The sequence below is a fragment of the Sciurus carolinensis genome, chromosome 19 (assembly GCF_902686445.1).
Source record: "Sciurus carolinensis chromosome 19, mSciCar1.2, whole genome shotgun sequence".
Lineage (NCBI taxonomy): Eukaryota > Metazoa > Chordata > Mammalia > Rodentia > Sciuridae > Sciurus > Sciurus carolinensis.
In genome coordinates this window covers 12,627,769-12,650,321 of record NC_062231.1, presented here as the reverse complement: position 1 = coordinate 12,650,321, position 22,553 = coordinate 12,627,769, and the positions used below count along the sequence as shown (strand labels likewise).

Genomic DNA, 22,553 nt, shown 5'->3' with positions numbered 1-22,553 from the left:
TGCTCGCCTAAAATGCATGAGGCCCCGGCTTCCATCTCCAGCAGTAACAACAAGAAAAAAAGTTCAGCTCTTAGTCATGACCTTGCGTTCTTCTATTTATAACAAGAAAACAAGTTCAGCTCTTAGTCATGACCTTGCCTCCTCCTGTTTGCTTTCATCCGTCCTACCGATGTCCGCGGCACCCTCTGATGGGCCCCAACACAGAGGAGTGTACGTGCTAGCCTGCGCCTTATGAGGGCTCACGGGCTGGCGGGGACACACCTGACAGCAAAGAGTCCCAGGTGATGGGGCACATGACATTCCATCACAGAGAGCTGCGCAGACAGCCGCAGGGACACAGAGAACAGCGTCTGCTTGGAGTAGATGGGAGACCCCGTAGACCTCTGAGCAGGAGGAGCAGGAAGTCGCAAGGATGCTGGGAATGGCTTCAGGCAACAGGTTAACCTGTACCCAGGCAGGGGGTGAGAGCAGCGAGGTGTTAGGGGCAGCTGGGTCCCAGAGTTAGTGGCCCGAAGATGGAGCTGGAGAGGCAGATGGGGACATGGTTGTGGAGGACCGTAAGTGTTCAGGAGCCCCAAATGGCAGGGAGCGGCATGATCAGAGTCTGGTTTCAGAAGAATTCCTCACTTCTGGATTAAGATATAGAGAACCTGTTGACAGGATGACATGGATAAAAGTGTCAAGGGCTAGCATGAAGGCGGGCACTGTGGGCTGCACACTACAGCCGGTAAGTGAGGAATACAGTCGTGGGGCCTTCCATTTCACGACACCCTTACTCCTCCAAGTGTCCTGCTAGACGGAAGGTTCCAGGTGTGCCCAGCCCAGCTTTGGGCCCTTTCTTCTACCCCTGTCTTACCGTTGGTCCCGTCTTTTGTAGTTGGGTAAGGAAGAGATTGAGGTAGTAGATAATGTGTGTGTGTGCGTGTGTGTGTTTTTCCGATGTCCAGTGGCTGGTTTCCCAAAACACTCATCTTAATGATCTGGCACCTGGTTTGCCAGGTCCTGAAAGTCCACCCACTTCATGTGTGAGCATCTTCACTCAGCTGCACTTATTAGCACCAATAAATGGTGTGGGCATTGTCTACCAGACACTGGGCACAACTTTAGTCTGCTGAGATGGTAACTCCAACTCGTCCAGGACAGTGGTGGGCTAAGTGTTTTTTAAGTCTGGAAAGCTTTACAATTAAATATGGGATGATGAAGTAAATCAAACCCAACTTTTGTGTTAGGTTTATGTAAAATTTATGCATTTTTGGCATTTTAAGTGCATAAGAGGACGTGGCTTACTAATAATTATAGCTAACCTTATTGCGTTCCGGGCATTGTGGAAGCTGTTCATAAGGAGTAATTCTAATTCTCAGAACAAACCTGTGAGAATGGGTACTAACTGTTATCACCATTTTACATATAGGAAAACTGAGGCACAGACAGGGAGTTCTGTAATTGGTTCAAAGATACACAGTTTAGTTTGTGATCAAGCCTGTTTTGGAACCCAAGCATACTGGTCCATATTAAAGTCCATATTTGAATATCAATCAGATTAATCTTGTGATGAGATTTTAAAAGCTGGGATGGAGTAATGAATTTTTTTTACTTTCTGATTTTAAACAGAAGGACTTAAAATTTTTAAATTACATTTCTAAGCAATATTAGAATGTTCACGAGATTCCTTACATTTTCCTACTTGGGATTCACTGAGCTTTTTGAATCTATGTCTTTCATCAAATGTGGAAAAATGCTGTTCACTGTTTCATCAGATGTATTTTTCTCCTTTCTCTCTTTACTTCTGGGACTCCAGTTACAATTAAGTAAGCTTCATTGATCCTTTGGTAATCTCTAACATTTCTGTTAAGCTCATCCAGTGCATTTTTGTTTCAGTTATTGCATTTTTCAGTTCTAGAATTTTCATCTGATTCTTTTTTCATGTCTGTGCATTCATTACAGGCATATTTTCCTTTATATCCTTAAGTGTAGTTATCATAGCTATTTGAAAATTCTCAACTGGTAATTCTAACATCTGAGTTCTTTTGTGTCAGTCCTTGTAGATTGACTTGTCTCTTAAATATGGTTCACATTTTCTTGCTTTTGGAAGTTTTGGATGGTATTCTGGACATTGTGAGTGATCTTAGATTCTCATTTTGATAATTTTCTCTGATGATGATGATGATGATGATGACCACACATGTGTGTGTGTTTAAGCAAATAGTTTACTTTGCTTGACTCAAAATTCAGACTTCCTGTCTTCAAAGGTGGGAAGCAGCCGAAGTCTCGTGCATTCTTCAGCCTTAGCTGGGCTGCTTGACCTCTGCATCACCATGGCTAGCTCAGGGGTTTCCAGATACTCAGCTGAGTTTTTGTGCTTCTCTGTTGTGGGATATCCCACCGTATTTTTCATCCACCATAGTCTTTCCAAATGTTGTGTTAACCCAGCATGGTGCTGACAGGCTGGTGCTTAAGCAAAAAGACTTTTTGAAAAAAAAAAAAATTTTTTTTTTTTTAAGAAACTCAGCTAGGCACAGTGGTGCACACCTAATCCAAGAAACTCAGGAGGCTGAGGCAGGAGGATCACAAGTTTGAGGCCAGCCTTGGCGACTTAGTGAGACCCTACCTCAAAATAAAAAGGGCTGGGGATGTAGCTCAGTGGTAGAGCACCCCTGGGTGCAGTCTCCAGGGGGAGTGGGGAGAAGCTCCCCTGAATGCAGTTCCTGTCTTCTGCATGCGCATGCCTCTTCAGTTTCCGCCTGCGTTTGGTTGCCCGCCAGTGTCTTCAGGTGTTTGTTGTATTTCTGGTGCAGAGTTCGTGACTGTTACGGGAAGGTCAGTCCTGCAGGAGCACTGAGTTTTTTTTTGGTTTTTTTTTTTTTTTTGAGTTTTCTTATTAGATTTACCAACATTATATAGGTGTGAAGAAAACTTTTGATTGACAGCCATTTGAAATTCTGGAAAAGGAAGGAAAATTGCACTTTTTAGACTTATAATTGCAGTTTAAATTCTTTTATGGGGATTAACTAAGTTGCAGATATAGCTACTTAAGGGACATAACCTGTTCAAAATTGCATTCATTAAACAAAGTCCACTGATTGTTCACTTTTACTAGAGTTATAGATAGGAAAATATTTGTATTTGTTTAAGAAGGAAACTGGGTTTCTAGAATTTTCTTTAATAAATTGAATATTAGTTTAATAATGTTAATAAGGAGTCTTTTTTCCCACCTACAAAAGCTACCCACAGAGGCAGCAAAAGAAACTCCAGTGGCAGTAAGGAGCTTGGGCTGTAGGGGAGAGACGTGAACTCAGATCCATGACCACAGATCAGTGACAGAAGTGCTGGGGGAGGGGCCGCAGGGGCTGTGGGTGTGGGGGAGGGGCCTAAGTCTGGGGAAGATGACACCTGGCAGAGGGACCGTGCCTGGCTGGGTCTGGGGGAGATGTAAAGAATACCACCTGTGTGGACCCGACAGAGCACAGTCCGTGGGCAATCGCAAGCTCATTTGGATGAGCACAGGATCTCAAAGGCTGCACTCAGGACTTTGACCTTCATACTAAAAACCGAGGCAAACACCATCAAAGAAAGTGAAAAAATAACCCACAGAAAGCAAGAAATCTTTTTTTTGCAAATCATCTATTTAAGTAGAGGCTCATATCTAGAATAGATAAAAAACTATGACAACTCAATCATCAAAAGACGAATAACCCAGCTGAAAAACGGGTAAAGGATCTGTGGTCAGCAGGCATCGGAAATGATGCTCAGCATCCTTAGCTGTCAGAGACGTAAGTCAAAACCACAGTGAGATGCCACTTGATGCCCTGAGGATGAGAAATGAGAATCCTGAGGACCTGCACGTGAAGCCTCAAAGCACAGTCACTTGGGAGAAGCGTGGCATTTCCTGAAAAGGTTAGACATAGTTACCGCGCGACCCAGCAGTTCATAACAGCGGAGCGAACTACGGCTCCGCACTACCCGGGGCACAGAGTGCACAATTCCGCTTGAACCAAATGCCCAGAACAGGCCAATCTACACATGCGGAGCCGGTCACAGGTCGCCAGGGATGGAGAGAGGGTGGCACTGGGGACCGACTTCTCACAGATCTGGGATTTCTTTTGGGGGTGACAGGAATGTTCTGGGGTTCGATGGCAATGATGACTGCACAGCTGTATGACTATAGGAAGCCACAGAAATGTGCTCTCAGCTTTGAGAAATCCTGAAAAAAAAAAAAAAAAAAAAAAAAAACTAATAGAAAAGATAAGTCCAGGGGCTGCGGGGAACCGTCACATGTGGCAAGGGCCGTGTACGGAGAGGGACCTACGGGAGAAAGACCACCTCCAGCCTCCAGGTTGGCTGAGAAGCTAAGACACGCTTCAGGACGATTAGGTCACCTAAGGGAGATGCTGTTGACGCCAGGAATCAGGGCTTTGGCTGGGTTCAGGGGGGTGACCTGGAGGCCGTGTCCACGGTGGAGTCGCTCGGGAGAGGAGCCGGCCAGCCCTCCCCTGCCTTCCCAGCTGCCCCTGCTGGAGCTGGTGGAAAAGCCCTGAATGGTGGCGTGATGATTCTGAGTTCTCAACTGTTTCTTCCCGTGGCGTGTGTTTTCTTTCCTCAGATTGGGAAGGATCAGCCGCTGAACTTTGACCCCTGCTGCCTCAGCTACTTTACTAAAGGGGAGTACATTTTGCTGGGCGGGTCAGACAAGCAAGTGTCCCTTTTCACCAGGGACGGAGTGCGGCTCGGCACTGTTGGGGAGCAGAACTCCTGGGTGTGGACCTGCAAAGTGAAGCCCGATTCCAACTACGTGGTAAGAAGAGGAAGTTCGTTCTCCTGGGCCGTCGCCTGAGGAGGCGCTGACCGGCGGCCACGTCGGCCGGTCAGATGGCGGGTGTCTGTCCCCGCCGCGGGAGGGTGGATGTTCTCCCGCAGAGCGGACTGCTGTCTTTCTCTGCAGGTGGTCGGCTGCCAGGATGGCACCATCGCCTTCTACCAGCTTATTTTCAGCACAGTCCACGGGCTCTACAAGGACCGGTATGCCTACAGGGACAGCATGACCGACGTGGTGATACAGCACCTGATCACCGAGCAGAAAGGTAAGGGGCAGGTCTGGCCTCCTTGGCCTGCAGACACCAGGGACTGGGGCAGGTTGAGAGAGCCGGTGACAGGGGCACGAAGTGACAAGGAAATGTCTCTCGAGGTCATCTTCAACCACTGATTCTTGCTTTTGGAGGCAGGGGCTGGGGGGGGCACTGACTCACAAAATTTTTGCAAATTTTTTGGAAAAAAAAAAAAAAGAGGGTGACTTATGACCCGGCAGAGCCAGGGCGGTTGACCTGCATGGAGCTTTGTGGATCTTCCCTCTCTGGTCCAGGTCACTCTGCTTCCTTCTCAGTCCAGCCTCTGCTTGCCTCCGCTTGCTAGAGATAAGCAGGGGCAGTGGATGGGCACGTGCCCAGGCCCACGCAGGTAGCCATGCCAGGTGAACAGCCAGTGCCCTTACTGCAGCGGCACTCACATCCAGATGTGCGGGGCTCCTTCACGCAGCGATCCAGGTTGTCCTCATGCGGATCAGGGTTGACTTCCTTTAGTCCCCGTCCAGGAGCCCCTGTGTTGGAATATTCTGTGATGGTTGAAGTGTAGCCACTCAGGCATTTGGGCGGTGTCCCTCCTGGGACATTTTCCTACTTGGCCTGAACTGAAGCAGGGCCTAGTGTGTCCCCGAAACTACATACGGTTCTCTGTTGTCAAGGAGGTGGATGGGGGGTGACCAGAGGGGAGTCTGATCACTTCTGTGGGTTCCTGATCATCAGGGGCCATTAATGTTGTGCAGAGGAGTTTGAGATTCATTATTTAGCAAGTAGCAGGGGCAGCACAAAATATTTTATTTTCTAGTCTCAGTTGTAAGCTTTGGGTCACAAAAATTGTATCATATACAACTTTCGATCCCAGTGCTCAGCAGAGCTGATTGTATGTATCAGATACTCCATAAAGATTTTTAATGAGAGCATCTCACTTTAATTGCCAGTAGCATTAAGTAAATGATAGCTTTTAATTTCTCTGCCTTCTACCTTACTTAACAGCCTTTTGCGAGAGCCTGATTTTTTTTTTTTGGTCTCTGACAGTTCGTATTAAATGCAAAGAGCTTGTCAAGAAAATTGCCATCTACAAAAGTCGCTTAGCAATTCAACTGCCAGAGAAAATCCTCATCTATGAGTTGTATTCAGATGACTCTTCAGACATGCATTACCAGGTGAAGGAGAAAATTCTCAGGAAGTATGACTGTAACCTCCTGGTGGTGTGCACGGACCACATCATCCTCTGTCAGGTGGGTAGCAGGCTGAGGAGGGGTCAGGTTGATCTGCTTCGTGCTTCCCCCAAAGTTAGGGTAGCCACCTCATGGTTTTGGAACTGGTCCCTTTCCATCACACTCAGTGGCTTTTTTTTTAGACGAATCAGCCTCTCCTAGAAAGACACAAACCATGAAGTAGAAAGCACTTTTTTCCAATTGTAGACCACTTTGTGATACTGGAATTAGATATATTTCAATGACTTAAAATATAACTTGGTATCCCAGAAAATGAAGATACTTTTTTTTTATTATCACCTATGCATAAAAATTTATATCAACTCAGCAGTCAAGGAAGCTTTACTTCCGGAGGGATTTTTTTTTTTTTTTCATCAAAAAAGTTTTCTGAACCCGTCTAAAAAGTGTCTAGGTCAATACCAAGACAAGTCTGGAAAGCCTCTGAGAGAAGGCTAGTCGAGGTGGATTAGGCCTCCACGTAGGCATGTTGGAAGTCATAAAAAAAGGAAGAAATCCTTTAGGAATCTCTGTAGTGTAAAATCCTTTGAAATCCGTCTCAAGCATTTAGAACAGGCCGTTTAGGAGCATGAGTAAGATAGGGTAGGCAACAGGTGTGCGTGGGGTGTCGCCTCTGGCCATGGAGGTCGGATTGACGATGGGGCAGAGACTCACATGGAGGATTAACCCATGCCAATCAGAGGACTGGGCGGGGTGCTCGGGCACTGAATGCACAGCTGTCTTCCACCCCCAGCTGCAGGAAGACCTCGGGAGGGCTGGGCGCTCTTCTCCTTCTGAGCCGGGTTTGCTTTGCAGGAGAAGCGGCTGCAGTGTCTGACCTTCACCGGAGTCAAGGAGCGGGAGTGGCAGATGGAGTCTCTCATTCGCTACATCAAGGTGATCGGTGGCCCTCCCGGAAGGGAAGGCCTGTTAGTGGGCCTGAAGAATGGGCAGGTGAGCGCTCCTTCTGGTCTCCAGTGGCTCCTTATCTGCACGCAGACACAGGCAGCTCCCCTGGTGGGGACCACCAGATGGGCTCCAAGGACAGGAAAGCGCCTGGCACATTGGAGGGGAGTCCTTGATGAGGATATCTTCAGGCAAAAGGCACGGTGGCCTTCAGATGTGGCATGCCCACTCTCTGGCAGAGTTGGCATAGCCCTTGAATTGCACGTAGAATGGATTAGAGGGCTTAAGGTCACCCAGGAGGCGGGAGATTTGTTGGAGATGCAGCTTTACTGGATTGCCAGAGAGGGAGGCAGGGATTGGTACTCAGGTCAGATCCCCATTAGGGCGGGGAGTGGATTACGCAGCGTATTCTAGCTGGTGTCCTAGATAGTGCTGGGCCCTTTGGGCAGATAGATGTAGGAAATACAGGTCACACAAAGTTAAACAGATTTCTCTGTGTGTGTGTGTGCATGTGTGTGTGTTCTGTGCTCAAAATAAGAAAAGTTCTGTGTGGGCTACATAGCAATTTAAAAGTGAAAATATAACTGCATTAGCCTGAGAGCCAAGCTGTGTAGCAGATGGCTTGTGACTGAGGCTTGTCAGGTCTTTGCTGGGGACGGAAGTTAGAGCACCAGATCGGTGGGAGCCATTGAGCAGCCAGACCACAGTGGGGGACGAGCCTGCTCTGAGCCTCATGGGAGGCTGGACTGTGGGTTCAGGTCAGCTGGGATCGTGTTCTTCCTTGGCTGCTCGCTAGTGACCCTGGCCAGGTCACTTTACCTCTCTGAGGCTGCATTTTACAAATGAGGATAACACTGCATTTTTCACCGGACTGTTAAAAACAGGAATGCCGATAGATGGTGGCTGTCATCGTCGGCATCACCATCACTATGTCACGCCAGATGTCTTGTCAGTGTTTACAGTAGCCTCTTCCTGTGTTAGTTTGTGACTCACATCTTTGCTCACGGTGTCCCCTTACCCTGCACTTTGAGTGATACCATTGAGAGATCTCCAGTCCAAGCAGACACCAAAGTGAGTTTGGTGTGTCGGGGGCCCCTCATTACTTGGGTGACCTCTGATGAACCCCACTTCTGGTCTCCTGAGGATAAGCCCCCACTCCCGTCTTTCTTTTAACGAGTCCTTGTCTGCGCGAGCTTCTGCTGGCGTTAGTGGGAGTTGTTCTTGGAGAACACATGGGACTCCAGCAGCCTGGCGGAGGGCCAGGGTCTGGTTGCCATGGCGACTCTCCCTTTCCTTCTGAAATTTTGCCAGATCCTGAAGATCTTCGTGGACAATCTCTTTGCCATCGTCCTGCTGAAGCAGGCCACCGCCGTGCGCTGCTTGGACATGAGTGCGTCCCGGAGCAAGCTGGCCGTGGTGGACGAGAACGACACGTGCCTGGTGTACGACGTCCAAACCAAGGAGCTGCTTTTTCAGGTGAAGTCCCTAAGGCACAGTCTCTGACGAGCGACCCTCTTCCAGCTTCCCAGTCCCTGGGGGAGGTGCTCCCCTCTGGCCCAGGCTGGGGGCCCAGCACGGCTGGGAGGCCCGGGATGCAGCGGCTGGACTGCCTCTCCACCTTCGGCTTCCTCGCCAGCGAGACAGCTGAGTCATGCCTGTTTCCTGGGAGCGAAAAATGAAACGATGCTAAAACATCTCAGGGGCCGGGTTCACATCCAGGTGGCAGCTGTGAGTCTCCTGCAGCAGCCTACGGCTCACCCTGGAGGCCGGCCTGCTTCTGTGGGTGACCTAAGGCACAGTAAAGCAACAGGATGGGTTTTGTCATCTGAAAGAACGGGAGGGCAGTGGGAGCCCACCCTTCTCTGTATTTCACAAGGATGCCAAAGGAGCCAAGGAAAATGAGAGCTGGTGGCTCTTTGGGGGCAGAGGCATTGTTGACACACCATGTGATTCTGTGGCTGGAAGAAGTGTGTCACTGCAGAAGAGAGCCCAGGCGCTGCATGCCCGGCGCCTGGCAGGCTTCCTGCTGGAGCCAGGCCACTCGTTGCCTCTTAGGGCTTTGTAAGTGGTCAGGGACGCTTTGCCTTAAGTGAGTTTCCCCTGACCGGTGTCCTCCACCACTGTACGTGTTCCCAGCGCCATGGGGAGAGTTGGGTCCCCTAATTGGAGTGCCTGCTTGTCCTTGGTAGCAGAATCACAGCCAGGAGGGCTGCCTGGAGTAGGTCAGTTGGACAGGGTTACCTGGCTGCCACTAGCCCCAAGGTGACTCCCAGTTAATGTCAACTCACATCACAGATGGAGCAGAGTGGTTTAGGAGACAAAGAGGACAGCCATTGCCTTCAGACTGACCTGGGCTTGCCTGCCTCTTGCCCACTGCAATTGCTGTGTGATCTTGAGCAAGGCAGTAACTCTTTCTGAGCCTCAATTTCTTTTTATCTCCAAAATGAAACTAGAAATTCCCTCCTTCAGAATTACTACGGGAATAAACAAGATACTACGGTGCCCAGCTCAGCACCTGGAACAAAGTAGGCCCTAAATGTTATCTCCCTCCTCCCCAACCTCAGTGCTAGCCCCCTGCACCTTTCGGGAGGTTAACAGGCCCCCACAAAAGCCAGGGGGCTAGGGAAGGTGGTTCCTGTGCCTTGCCAGGAGACCTGCACAGCCCGTGGCTTTGGCCTATTGGCTCACTCTTTTCTCCATTGCCTTTTCCCCATTTCAAATAAAAACAGCTATATATATTTTTTCATTATAAAAGTAATCTATGCTCATCGTACATAAGTAGCCATAAAATATTCTAGGCAGAGCCAGGTATAGAGGTGCACACCTGTAATCCCAGTGACTCCGGAGGCTGAGTCAGGAGGATCATGAAGTCAAGGCCAGCCTCGGCAACTTGGCAAGACCGTGTCTGAAATAAAAAGGGCTGGGGTGTAGCTCAGTGGTAGCACAGTGTCCAGTATCACCCCAGACCTCCCACCAAAAAGGTACTAGGCAGAGAGGCATGAGCCGCTGCGGGTCCTTAGCGTTCCAGGTGGGGTAGAACTCCAACGTGGTGTGGCACCTATAGGGGCCACTGTTTTTACAGCGTGTGAATTGAAAAATGCAGGGACAATATATTATTTTCTAATTTTAAAAATAACTCACTGTTCTTTTCTTGTTGCAAGAAACAATAGGTAGTCAGGAAGGAAAAAAAAAATTCAGGCAAACAAAAAACAAAGCAAATGAAAAGCACCCAGGATGGCACCCACCCAGAGCAGTCGGTGCTGATCCTTTGCAGTGTTTCCCTCTCAGGTATAGAGATGCATATTTGTTCTTTAAAGGAGGTAGAATCCCACTTTGCTGATTTTCTACTTACTATGGAGTGATTACCACATGGGGAGAATGACGTTAGATTCCCCAAAGTAACACTTATTTTGAAAATTTCAACACCAGCACCATGCAGGGGAACGCATGCGCATAATCCTAGCACCATGCAGGTTGACGCATGCGCATAATACCAGCACCATGCAGTTTGACGCATGCGCATAATCCCAGCGGGACCCTCCCGAGGCTGGGAGGATGAAGCGGAGGATTGCAAGTTCAAAGCCAACCTCAGCAACTTAGGCCCTAAGCAACTCAATGAAACCTTGTCTCAAAATAAAAAAAAAATACAAAAAGCAAAAAGGGCTGGGATGTGGCTCAGTGGTTAAACACCCCTGGGTTCAATCTCGAGCATCAAAAAAAAAAAAAGAGAAAAAGAAAATTCCAACACTATACCAGTGCCTAGGCAAGTGTGCCTCCCCCTCCCACCTATTCCTTCCACCCCCTGCTGGCATTTTTGTATGAGTGGTCTTTAGGACAGCTCTGATTGAAACGAGGCGCCAAGGCCCAGGGTGATTGACACAGGCCCCTTGCCTACCTGTCCCACAGGAACCCAACGCCAACAGCGTGGCCTGGAACACCCAGTGCGAGGATATGCTGTGCTTCTCGGGAGGCGGCTACCTCAACATCAAGGCCAGCACCTTCCCCGTGCACCAGCAGAGGCTGCAGGGCTTCGTGGTCGGCTACAACGGCTCCAAGATCTTCTGCCTCCACCTCTTCTCCATGACGGCCGTGGAGGTGCCGCAGGTAACGGGCGCGCCTGTCGGCTCTCGGCCGAGACAGGGCAGGAAGGCCTGGCCCCAGCGCTGGGTGCTTGGGGGTGGGGGGAAGAGTAGCAGCTGCCATGTCAGGGAAGGCACCCTGAACTTGAGCTCCAAAGTCATCCGCACTCGTGCAACCTGTGTGTGTCTGGCAAAGAGCTCGACCTCACTGGTCTCATTTCTTTTCTGTCCCCTTCCTGGTAAGGAAGTGGGGGTGGACACATGTGCCAGGAGACCCAGTGTGTTTTGCTTAGTCAGCAAAACGGAGTCTGGTAGGCGGGGCCGTGAGGCAGAGAGTGCAGGATGGGACCAGGGGGCAGGGCCACGGTCTTTGAGCGGAAAGACAGGGTGGGGACAGGAGGGGTACACCCTGTAATCCCAGCTGTTCAGGCTGAGGCAGGAGGATCGCAAGTTGGAAGCCAGCCTGGGCAATTCAGCAAGACCCCATCTCAAAATAAAACATAAAAAGGACTGAGGATGTCCCTTCAGTAGTAGGGCACTCCTGTGCTATAAAAAAGAAAAGAAAAAGGAGAGAGCATGGGACCCTGAACTTGGGATCGGCCAGCTAAGAATGGTGGGAGCTGCAGGGTGAAGCTGGAGGGCAGAGACAGACAGGAGAGCCCATACTGACTGCCCATGTGGCCTGCCTGTTGCACCTGCCTCCATTGAGTGGTGTTCGCTGTAAAGCTGCCATGAAAAGAAACGAACCCTGAGGAGACTCTTGAACCCCAGCATCTGTCCTCAAGAGTCACTTTGTAACATTTTGGAATGTATACATGCAGACTCTTCTGAATGTATATATAATATGTGCACAGTGTATGATTACGAGGGTATGATTTTATGTGAACGCTTTTAAGCAAAAGTGGAATCACGTGGTAAAGACTGTTTTGTGACTTTTATCCATAGAAGCATTGCTTCCTGAAGATGAAACCTCAGAGTTCATGTGTGTACTGAATGTGGACTGTGAACAAGAAAGAGATTGAAACTTTTAGCTGGGCATGGTGGTGCACACCCGTAATCCCAGTGGCTCAGGAGACTGAGGCAGGAGGATCATGAGTTCAAAGCCAGCCTCGGCAACAGCGAGGCGCTAAGCAACTCAGTGAGATCCTGTGTCAAAATAAAATTTAAAAAAGGGCTGGGGATGTGGCTCCGTGGTTAAGCACCCCTGAGTTCAATCCCCTGTACCAAAAAAAAGCGGGGGGGATTAAAACTCCTCCCCTGTGCCAGTGTTCTCATTTAACCTAACGTTTAGATATTGCACATGTCACAGGGATGCTTTTTTGTGAGTTATTGGCTTTAAACTGGTTATCTGGCCTTTTCACTCAGCAGTCTACTGGAAACGTGGCCCCATGTCAATAAATATACTTTTCCAGCATTTTCAATATTAAGATGATTATAGACTCACATATATTTGCAAGAAATAATAGGGATTCTTATACATTTTGCCCAGTTTCCCCCGAGCGTGACAGTTTGCAAAACTATCATACAGTTGTGTGATCCAGCACCACGGGGCTGGCTCTGAGCACTGTCAGGATCCCAGGATCCATGGTGCTGTGCTGTCCTTCTGTGACCTTCCGCTTGCTCCTGCCTGTCGCCAACTTCATTTTTCATTTTTTGTTATTTTTGATTTTTTCTTTTAGGATTTTTTTTTTTTTTTTTTTTTTGACCATAGTAGGGATTGAACCCACGGACCCAGGGATGCTCTTCCACTGAGCTGCTACCTCAGTCCTTTTATTTTTCTGTTTTGAGACCGAGTCCTGCTAAATTGCCAAGGCTGACCTCCATCAAACTTGGATCCTCCTGCCTCAGCCTCCCGAGAAGCTGAGAAGCTGGGATCACAGGTGTGCGCCACCACACCCGGCTCCCAGCTTTGTATCTGAAGGCTCCATGTGATCCTGTCACATGGATGCTCCACAGCTCACTTGACCAGCACCTGTCACTGCTTGCAGCTTCTTTTCACTTATAAATAGTGGGCGTCTCTCTAGCTAAGTCTCTGGCTCTCTCCCAACTTGGTTCCCTGGTCTGAACTCCTAGACCAAAGACTGCATTTGAGGGCTGTGGGGACATGTGCCAGTGGCCCTTCTGCTGGGTTCTGTTGGTGCGCCTGCCCTCTGCTCAGCTGGCCTTCAGGCAGGACCCACTTCTCCCTCTGAGCCAGCGAGGCCCTTGTGACTTGCTGCTGCAGGAATGACTGGGGCAGTGTCTATTCTTGGTGGCCGCCACCGAGCAGTTATTCGAGAAGTGGTAGTGAATTCTGATCTGGGGAAATGGGAAGAGAAAGAGAGAGAAGGGAGCCACTGGGAAGCGAGGCTGCTGGAAGCGGTGGGGGAGGGACCAGCCCCGCCCCCTGGCCCGCGATTGCCGCTCATCTGCTCTCCATCAGCGGCCCCAGTCCGCGTACCACATCCGCCAGGAACCCACTCTTCTTCAGCTGCGCCAAACAGGCTCTGCTTAGTGAAAGGTTTTCTTCCCAGATTGCCACTCTGACCTCAAAAATAAATGCAGTCTGCTGCTCTTGCACTTTGGCCGGCCAAGAGGAGCCAAAGGGGCCACCCGGGGCTTCCTCTGCTGGGACCTTAAGCGTCCTGGACCAACGTCCTGCTTGGCTGCAGGTCAGAACCGTCAGAGGTTCTCAACACAAAGGCTGGCTCTCTGTCGCCTCTGCCTCCCACCCTCCTGTGGCTTAGGTCTCCAGATGGGGGAGAAAGCCCCAGGCCCGCTCTTGGGATTTTTGGTTTCCTTTAGAAATTTACATCATCTTGTGCAAGAACTGGCTGGTCAGGGCTGCCAAGTGGGGCAGCAAGCCCCAGCCGGGCTCCTCGGGGCGGCGTGACCTCATGCTTGGACTACAGTAGCGAGATGAAGTATGGCTTGGAGGGTGCTCGTTCAGTTAGCCTGGTTTTAAAACTCCCACTCAGACTGTGCCTGCACACGTTCACTGTCCCTTGTAAGCTCCCTTTTGATGTTCCTGTCCTTACGCCTGTCCCAGTGTCACTGGGCACTCAGCATGGCAAGAAGTCCTGCTGTCTTGCTTGGCACCCCTGTCATCCCAGTGACTTGGGAGGCTGAGGCAGGAGGATCGTGAGTTCAAAGCTAGCCTCTGCAACTTAGTGAGGCCTTAAGCACCTCAGCGAGACCCTATCTCTAAATAAAATATAAAAAGGACTGGGGAGGTGGCTCAGTGGTGAAGCACCCCTGGGTTCAATTCCTGGTACAAAAAAAAAATCAAAACGTCCTGCTGTCTAGAGGAAGAAACACCCCGACCTTGCATCCTGGCTCTGTCACCTCCACTGACTGTGTCATTTCACGGTCTGGGGCCTCATTTTTCTTTTCTCTGCAGTGAGGTTTGTTTTTGTTGTTGTCATTTTTTGAAATGGATTCTCGCCGCGTCGCTCAGACTGGTCTTGAAATTTGTGGACTCGGGCGAGTCCCCTGCCTTCGGCTCGTGAGTGGCGGGGACTGCAGCCTCGCCGCCGTGACCGGCCTGGTGTGGGCTTAATTATACCCATCTTCAGGTTTTGTCTGGCTCAATTCCTATGATTATTTCTTCTTATTACAGACAGTCATAAAACAGCAAAAACCACAGAACAGAACTCAGAGCAGAACGGAGGGTGCTCACTGAGAGTTAGAGAGGAGAGCTCACTGTGCGTGGGGAGCTGGAGGAGCTTCCAGGAGGCCGTGAAACCTGAGCACAGCGAGGTCTGGAGAGGCAGGCAGGGGCGGGCAAGTCCAGAGAGTTCCAGAAAGGGTGAGGAGCTAGGCTAGCAAAGACAGAGGTGAGGCACATGCTCCCTCTTTACCCAGGGCTTGGTCACTCTCAAAGCCTCTCGTGTCCCCATGGAAGCCTGCGGTGGGCCAGGCATCCAAGCAAAAGGTGACAGATCTACCCAGAAGGCAGCCAGCTCGGATGGGGCTGAGCCGGGCCTGGGTTCCAGCTCAGCTGCCCCCAACCTGTGCCCAGCTGACTCCCACAAGGGAGGGGAGGTGGGTGGCCTGGCACGGTGGGAAGGGTCAGCCCGTGGGGACAACCTGTCTTACTGTCAGAGGGCAGACTGGCTTGAAAGGAAAAAATTTTCCTTCAACTCTAAAGCCAAAAAATCAGGACCGGAAATTTCAAAGATAAAGGCCCCAAATGGAGAAAACAGCACTCCCAGCCCCACATTTGGGAACCATTAGCACAGAGGTACTGGCTGATTGATCTCCGCGGCCCACCGGGAATCCAGAGGGGAGATGCAGTTCCCTGAAGCACATCGACTGGCCTGAGACAAGGACACGGTCCTTCATTGAAGAAGGACCGGCTCAGACGTGTGCTGATGTGTACGTGCACATGCGCGTGTGCGTGTCCGAGGCCAGGGGTCACAGGGTCTGGAGGCAGGTCGCCTCTTGCTCCAGCGTCAGGTTTTCCACTTCCCAGGTCCTTGTCCTCGGACATGTCTTGGTCTCCTGGGCTGCATCAGGAAGTGACGACACCCGCCGACACAGGGCTGCTAGACAGAGGCAGAAGCTCTTTGTCAACCTAAAACATAAGTCCTCAGGACTGGTTCCCAGGTGTTCACTACGAGGCAGCCCACCTCGAAGGAGGGAGGGAGGGCAACGGCCAGGGGACTGGTCTTTAGATCTTCCTCGGGAAACCTGGAGCACATCACCAGCCTTTCTCAGACTCAGTCCCTCTAAGAAGAGGCCATCAAGACCCCTTCCTCTTAGTATGTCAGCCAATCCTTCAGCAAGACGGAGGCCTTCAGAGAGGGGCCAATACAAACCCCTCTGCTGCCCACAGATTGCGCAGGACTGTCAGGGAGACAAGTGTGTAATTAGGGTCTGACCCGAGATCCAGACGTAGGGCGCAGGAAGCTCAGACTCCTTCCCTTGGGGTGGGAGATGGAGGGGTCAGGTAAGAGTCCCAAAGAGGTGACATTTAGACAGGGTCTTGACAGCCAAGTCAGTATTTTCCGTAGGCGGGGAAGGGGCAGTCTTTCTAGGCATGGTGACATTGTATGGGAAAGCAGGCCTGGGCTGGGGGTCTGGGGAGGATGGGCAGGAAGTTTGTGCTCAGAGCCCTGTGGCTGGGCTGTGGGGGTGCAGAATGGAAAGCAGAGCGTGTAAGGTGGGCTGGGGTGGGGCTGGGAGGGCCCTGATGGATCACTGAAGTGCTGCTCTGTAGGAATTTGTAAAAGCTGTGCACATCTGGAAGAGGCTTTATTGGAATCTGACTCTTCCCATTGCTCTGAAATCATCTTCTTTTCTCCTTTTGATGAAATCCTGCAGTCCGCTCCCATGTACCAGTACCTGGATAGAAAATTGTTCAAAGAAGCCTACCAGATTGCTTGCTTGGGCGTGACGGACACTGATTGGCGGGAGCTGGCTATGGAGGCCCTAGAGGGATTAGAGTTTGAAACTGCAAAGAAGGTAAGCATCTAGTCAGTATGAGCCGGAATGTGGTCCCTGGAGGGTCCCCTAAGGAGGCGGGGGTCCAGGTGACATGGAGGGACAAAAGCAGACAATAGCGAACTCTGAAGTTAGGCTGACTTGGGTTGCGTCTCAGCTCATCCTTTTCCTCACAGTGAGCCTGGGCAGGAAAGCGCCTTTCTAAGCTTGCTTCTCTGGAAGATTCTGGTGGTGCTAGGCCCCAGCCCCAAAAAGTCGTAAAGATCTAAACGGATAGGTAGGCCTGTAAGGCCACACGCAGGAGCAAGTGGCAGATTCTGGCTTCACTCTTATTAACTGTTATTCATGTAAGCATCTGACTAACAGCCTGGCACATATTAGGTACTCAATAAATGGTAGCTTTTATTATTAGTATCGGCATTAGGCCATTTCTTACCCAACGCTGTTTTTCTTAGTTCTCTGCCAAGTACAGTGGAGGGGGTGGTCACACTCTGACTCTGACAGCAATATGGCCACTGCCCACACACCTTCGTGGCATGATTCAGGGACTTGATTCATTGTGTATTTCCTGCTTTAGTCAGTTACAACTAGAGAAATGGCTGAAGCCATTTTACCCCTTTGTGGACACTAAGCACAAGTATGTTTCCCAGTTGGATTTCCATCTACCACAAGAGGTGGGAAAGGGATGGCTTCCAACCTCTGCCCTCCTGCTCCTTCCCCTCTTCCTCTCCCACAGTCCAGTGGGAGACACTCCTCTTAACCATGCTACTGGGCCAGTGTTAAAGGAGCTACGGAGAAGGCATGGTGCCCACTTCTTGTGAAGCCAAGACTTCTGGGCATGGAAAGAGGATAGCCTGGACCAGAGCAGGATTCGGAAACCTGACTGGACCCCAGGCCAGTCCTTCCTTCGTTTCTAAAATGGGCATGGCGAGAGGGCTCCCTGCCCCGCCCCGCCAGTGCTAGCCATGCTAAAAGGGAGGCCGGGCTGCAGCTCAGTGGTAGAGCGGGCACCTTCTAGCACGGGCCAGTCCCTGGGTTCCATCCCCAGTGCCACCAAAAAAAAGGGAAGTGATCATTACACAATACTTTCTGTACTGTATTTTTAGACCTGGTATCAGGAAAGTGGGAATAGAGGGGGACTTTAGGAATTCTGAGGGACGAAGGCATCTCCTAGAGGGCGGGCGCTACCTTCTGCCCCACCCATAAATGCCAGGAAGGATGAGGAATACCAGTGGCTTCCTCAGTGCGATGACATCCCCAGTCTGCCCTCTAGATTGTCACCTCCTCACACCTAGGAACTGAACTGCCTCATTTTAGTGTCCCCCACCCCAGCCCGTGCCCCAGCTGGGATAGGTCCTCACACAGCAGATGTTGGAATGACCAGCAGAACTGGAATGTGACCCTCATCTATTGCACCCCCATCCTCTCCTAAAAACACTCCCTGGGAGTAGACGTTATGGTCTTAAAGCACACCATTGTTTTTAGAACACTGTTTGTTTAGGTACTTTCATTGACAAATAAAAATTATATATATAGTTACTGCGGGCAAAGTGATGTTTAGAAAAGCTGCAAGATTTGGGCGGTCGACTTGGACTTGGTGGTTCATCCAAAGCCTGACTCCGCGGTCCTCCTCTCCGCTGTGGAGTGGCTCAGGCTTCTGGAGGGTGGTTCCTGCCGTCGGCCAGCGTGGCCGCTAGATGGCAGAGGAGAGCCGCTCAGTGCCCGCCGGGAGCTGCAGCTGCTGCCGTCCCCACTTCCCTCTGCTGAGGTTATTCACCAGCCTTGTGACTCTGACCGCGCCGACCAGGCACCCTGACTCGGCAGCATGTGTCGTGGCTGAAGGAACTCGGAAACAGATTTCTCACAGGGATTTTTCAAAGCTGAGAATTGAACACAGCAGAACCCAGAAAGACCCTTGGACAGGGTGCTGCTGTTTTGCCGGGTCCACAAAGAAGCTGTGCGGAGCCCAGGGGCGGGGAAGAAATAGGTTCAGGGCCCTGGAGGGACAGCCTCAGAGCTTGACAGAGACCTCCCCTGCGGCTGCTGCTTTTCCTCTGCCTCTCTGCCAGTCACTGGCCCTTCCCTTGCTTTGAGGAGACCCAAGTCCAGAAGGTAACTTGTAAGACCTTCAGTGTGGTCCTGGGTCCCTTTGCTGGTGCGATGCCTGCTTTACCCTTCCTACAAGTCCCTCTGCTAGAAAACCCTCTTGCTGGGCGTGGCAGTGCGCGTGTAGCCCCAGCTGCTCGGGAAGCTGATGTGGGAGGATCTCTGGCGGCTGGGAGCTCAAGACCGTTCTGGGAGTCCGGAGTGAGGCCCTGTCTCAAAACAAAACAAACAAGAGAAAGCCCCCTCGCCAGTTCCTCGCGCGACGCCCCACCGAATCCAGCCGCCGCCCACGCCCAGGCACTGTTTTCTCCAGGGTGTGTGGCTCTCACTCACACAGCCTTGGGCTCCGGGGACTGAGTGATCTGTTTAACCTGCATGCCTCTCCTGAGTGTGGGCCCCTGAACCTGGGAGGGGGACAGAGGCCTAGGCATAGTCACCTCTGGGTCCCCAGTCTGTGAGAGCATGCCAGGCCCCGTGGAATGAAAAGATGAAGTCACATCGTGACTGGCAGCCAGAGGCCGATGACTTGCTCCTTGCCCCGAGTCTTTCTAGGAGCAGGAGGCCCTGTGGCTAAGTAGAGGCTGGCCTCACCAGTGGCCAGGGCTGTTGTGCATTCTCAGCTGAAAGGGCTCTTGGAGCTGCCGCCTCCTCTGGGCATGCATCAGCCCACTTCAGGTGGGACAGTGCAGAAAAGCAAGCTGGGTGGAGATGCTGACCACAGAGCCACGTGCAGATCAGCCTGATACGCAGGGTCGCCTTCCTCAAAACCCCTGGCAGATTCCGAAAGCAGCAGAAGCAGCCTCGCCGACCCCGCCGGTCCTCCTATTCCTCAGAAACTTCTAGCAGCCCATGGGTTAAAGTCTCTAGCTTTATTGTGAGTCCACAACAAGGGCTGTGCTTTCGGGATTTACGTAAGACACTCGGAGTGATTCATTCCCTGCCGAAACCATCTTCCTCCTTCTCAGCTTTTCCCTCCTCTTCTCCCTCTGTGCCGTGCTGTGGGCTCTGGGTGCCCTGTGCTTATGGCACCCTGGGGTAAGCAGAGCTGCCTCCTGCTTCCCATCCCAGCCACCAAGAGGTGCCTGCAGTCTCTGGGGGCTGCGTCTCACGCCCTGTTCAGGGCGACTGGCTCTGCTTCAGACCTGCCCGCTCTTCCCTTCTGACAAGGGGCTCCATCAACTGTCTGCAGGCTCAGAGTTTTGCTTGACCTAATCCCCAAATGATGGATGCCCCCAGGACTTCTTTGCTGTTCTTTGGACTAATCCTCGGGATCAGGCCGTGCCTCACTGGGTGGCAAGCCTCCTGAGCGCACGAGAGGACAGGACGAATCCGTGCTCACTCCCCCTCTTCCCCCTTTCCAGCGCTCCACTGCCCACCCCCAGCCAACCCCCACTTTTGAAACCGGGAAGGCTGACTTCCATCTTTGTTTCCTCCCTGCAGGCCTTCGCCAGGGTACAAGACCTGCGCTACCTAGAGCTCATCAGCAGCATTGAGGTAAAGGAGGGGGCGTCTTCCGTCTCCAGAGAGCAGGGACTTCTGCCAGCCCTCCTGGCAGGCGGAGCCCCGAGGACATGGGGACTGAGCCTACCACAGGTGTTCTGGGCCCCAACCTTGCTCTGGGCAGAGCGGCCATGCAGGGGACAAGGCACCCCAGAAAGGGGATACAGACTGTTGCTTGGTAGCTGCACGCGGTGGACAGGTCCCTAAGCTCTCTGTGACATGGGCTCTGCCTGACCTCACAGGACTGCCGTCAAGATGAAATGGTTTCCCCATGCCTGGTTAGCTTCCCTATGGTGGTGGTTGACTGGTTACCACCCTCCTGTAACCTGCTAGCACAGGAGGCGGTTCCCAAAGGCACCCCATCTATGCCTCACCCCAGAAACAGACCCAAGGAGAGTCCTGCACACAGGACTGGTGCCCCTGGGCTCCGAGTCCCAGCCCCGCCGCTCCTGCTGAGGACACTGGCTCCTCCATCAAACTCGGCTCGCCTGGCCTGGACTGGAAAAGCTGGTTCTAAGTGCACCATTTGCTGGGTGACGGTAGACACTATTCTTAATTTCTGTGTATCACAGTGCTGTCTGACTGTCTGTAAAAAGGCATACATATTTTTTCTCCTGAACAGATTTATTGTGAGGCTAAGAGAATGTGAGATACATTTGAATTCCCAGATGGAAGCAGCGAGGAAACCAGCAAATGTCTTGTCCCTCTAATTCAGTTCAGCATAATAAACTCTTGTCACCGGCGAGCCCAGTGGGCAGAGAGCTGAGGAGCGGAGAGGCCCGCAGGAGCTCTCAGCCCGGGGAGCCAGTGTCAGCTGCCATGTGTCCAGGCTGTCCATCCCCATGCACAATCCAGGGAGTCCACACAGCTTCACAGGGCAGGCGCTGGTATCCCTATGAGGTGGACAAGGACAGCTCAGAGAGGCTGTGTCACCTCCCTGAGGAGCACTAGCCGACAGCGTGGTTGGATGACAAACCCGTTTTGCCTTTTTTCCAAGCTTGTTCCATCTCCACCCTAGGTCCCCGCCCCACCCCAGCGTGGCACGAGGGCCTCAGTGTATTCTCTGGATGTGTCCCTGTGGGGCAGAGGGGTGGCCGGAAGCCATCCCCCTGTGCCGCGCAGGGCTGCCAACTCTCAGGGCTGGCGCTTGGGAATCAACTGGCCTGGGTCTCAATCTGAAGTCACAGAACCTTACTTTTTTCTACACAAAAGTCATGACCTCCGGGAGAACCAGCCCTGGTGGTCTTGTACTCAATTCAAAATGGCTGCTGCTTCTAGCGTGTGGTGGTCTGGGCAGCTGGTGAGACTTGGAAGATTGTCTCCTGTAAAAAAGAGGGACCCTTTTTGACTGTTCCAAGGCCTGAACTGCTGCTTCTGGGTGTCCCCAGTATTCCACAGCCCCGAGCTCCCTCAGTAGGTTGCTTTTGGAAAGATGAGCTGTTCCTAGCAGTAAGGGGCAGTGCAGAGGCCCTGGGTGGGTGGGTGAGTCGGTTGGTTGTGGCTTAGAATAGATGTGGCCTAAATTCAGCACGTCTACCAAAACCTCCTTTTCAGCCTCGCTGCACAGTGTCAATTCATTTCCAGAGATCAGGAGTTGGCTTATTTGGTGAGGAGCTTGAATTGCGTGATGGTTTCCCCCCAAAATGATTCTGTCATTGGGGAAGCATTTTGCTTCCAGCTGTTCAGACTTCCACCAGCTTGTCTGGGAGTTTGGTTCCGCATCTCGTCTTCCTCCAGCGGGAGGCACTTACTGGAAAGCAAGCAAAAGGAGACGTGGGGATGAGGGGCGGGTGCTTTCGAGTGTTTCCAGATACCTGAGCAGAGGGCCAATAAGTGCTCCCTAACGCAGGGGGACTGTCCCTTGATGGGGCTTCCCTTGGTCCTCAGCACTGCTGAGTGTGTCTGCAGACACACACACACACACAGGTGTGGTTTGGGGGACCATCGCTTGCTTCAGAAGCAGTATTATGGGCTACAAAGAGCATCTGGAGTTCAACAGAACTGTGCCCATGTGCCAGCTCCATTTGACCTTGACCTGTCCCGTCTTCAGGGCCACTGAGAGCGACAAAGAGCGTGTGTGACTAGCCTGTACCTGGCAGCTTGTTTCCCTTCAGAAACAAGAACAGAGGAAGACTCTCGTTGTCCTATGTTATGGCTTCCATCTTGGATAGGAACCCTAAATTTCCCCTGATCTGTCCTCGTCCTGGGTGGCAACTCTGCTAGCCAGGCTCTGGACCTTGGGAGATCTCGGG

At 51.6% G+C, this 22,553-nt stretch overlaps 1 protein-coding gene across 10 annotated transcripts in view; it reads left to right on the top strand.

Moving 5' to 3' along the window:
* The window catches only part of Ift122 (intraflagellar transport 122), a 62,057-nt gene that overhangs the window by 20,833 nt on the left and 18,671 nt on the right, over nucleotides 1-22,553 (top strand). For all 10 annotated transcript variants that reach the window (XR_007106268.1, XM_047534679.1, XM_047534678.1 and 7 more), the window contains 8 exons: nucleotides 4,601-4,792; nucleotides 4,940-5,078; nucleotides 6,108-6,310; nucleotides 7,103-7,240; nucleotides 8,504-8,668; nucleotides 11,099-11,296; nucleotides 16,576-16,716; nucleotides 20,242-20,295. Coding sequence is in view for 9 of the 10 variants with exons in the window: in XM_047534679.1 (XP_047390635.1) it covers nucleotides 4,601-4,792; nucleotides 4,940-5,078; nucleotides 6,108-6,310; nucleotides 7,103-7,240; nucleotides 8,504-8,668; nucleotides 11,099-11,296; nucleotides 16,576-16,716; nucleotides 20,242-20,295 (1,230 nt within the window). In the remaining variant the exon portion in view is untranslated. The remainder of the gene's footprint in view (nucleotides 1-4,600; nucleotides 4,793-4,939; nucleotides 5,079-6,107; nucleotides 6,311-7,102; nucleotides 7,241-8,503; nucleotides 8,669-11,098; nucleotides 11,297-16,575; nucleotides 16,717-20,241; nucleotides 20,296-22,553) is intronic.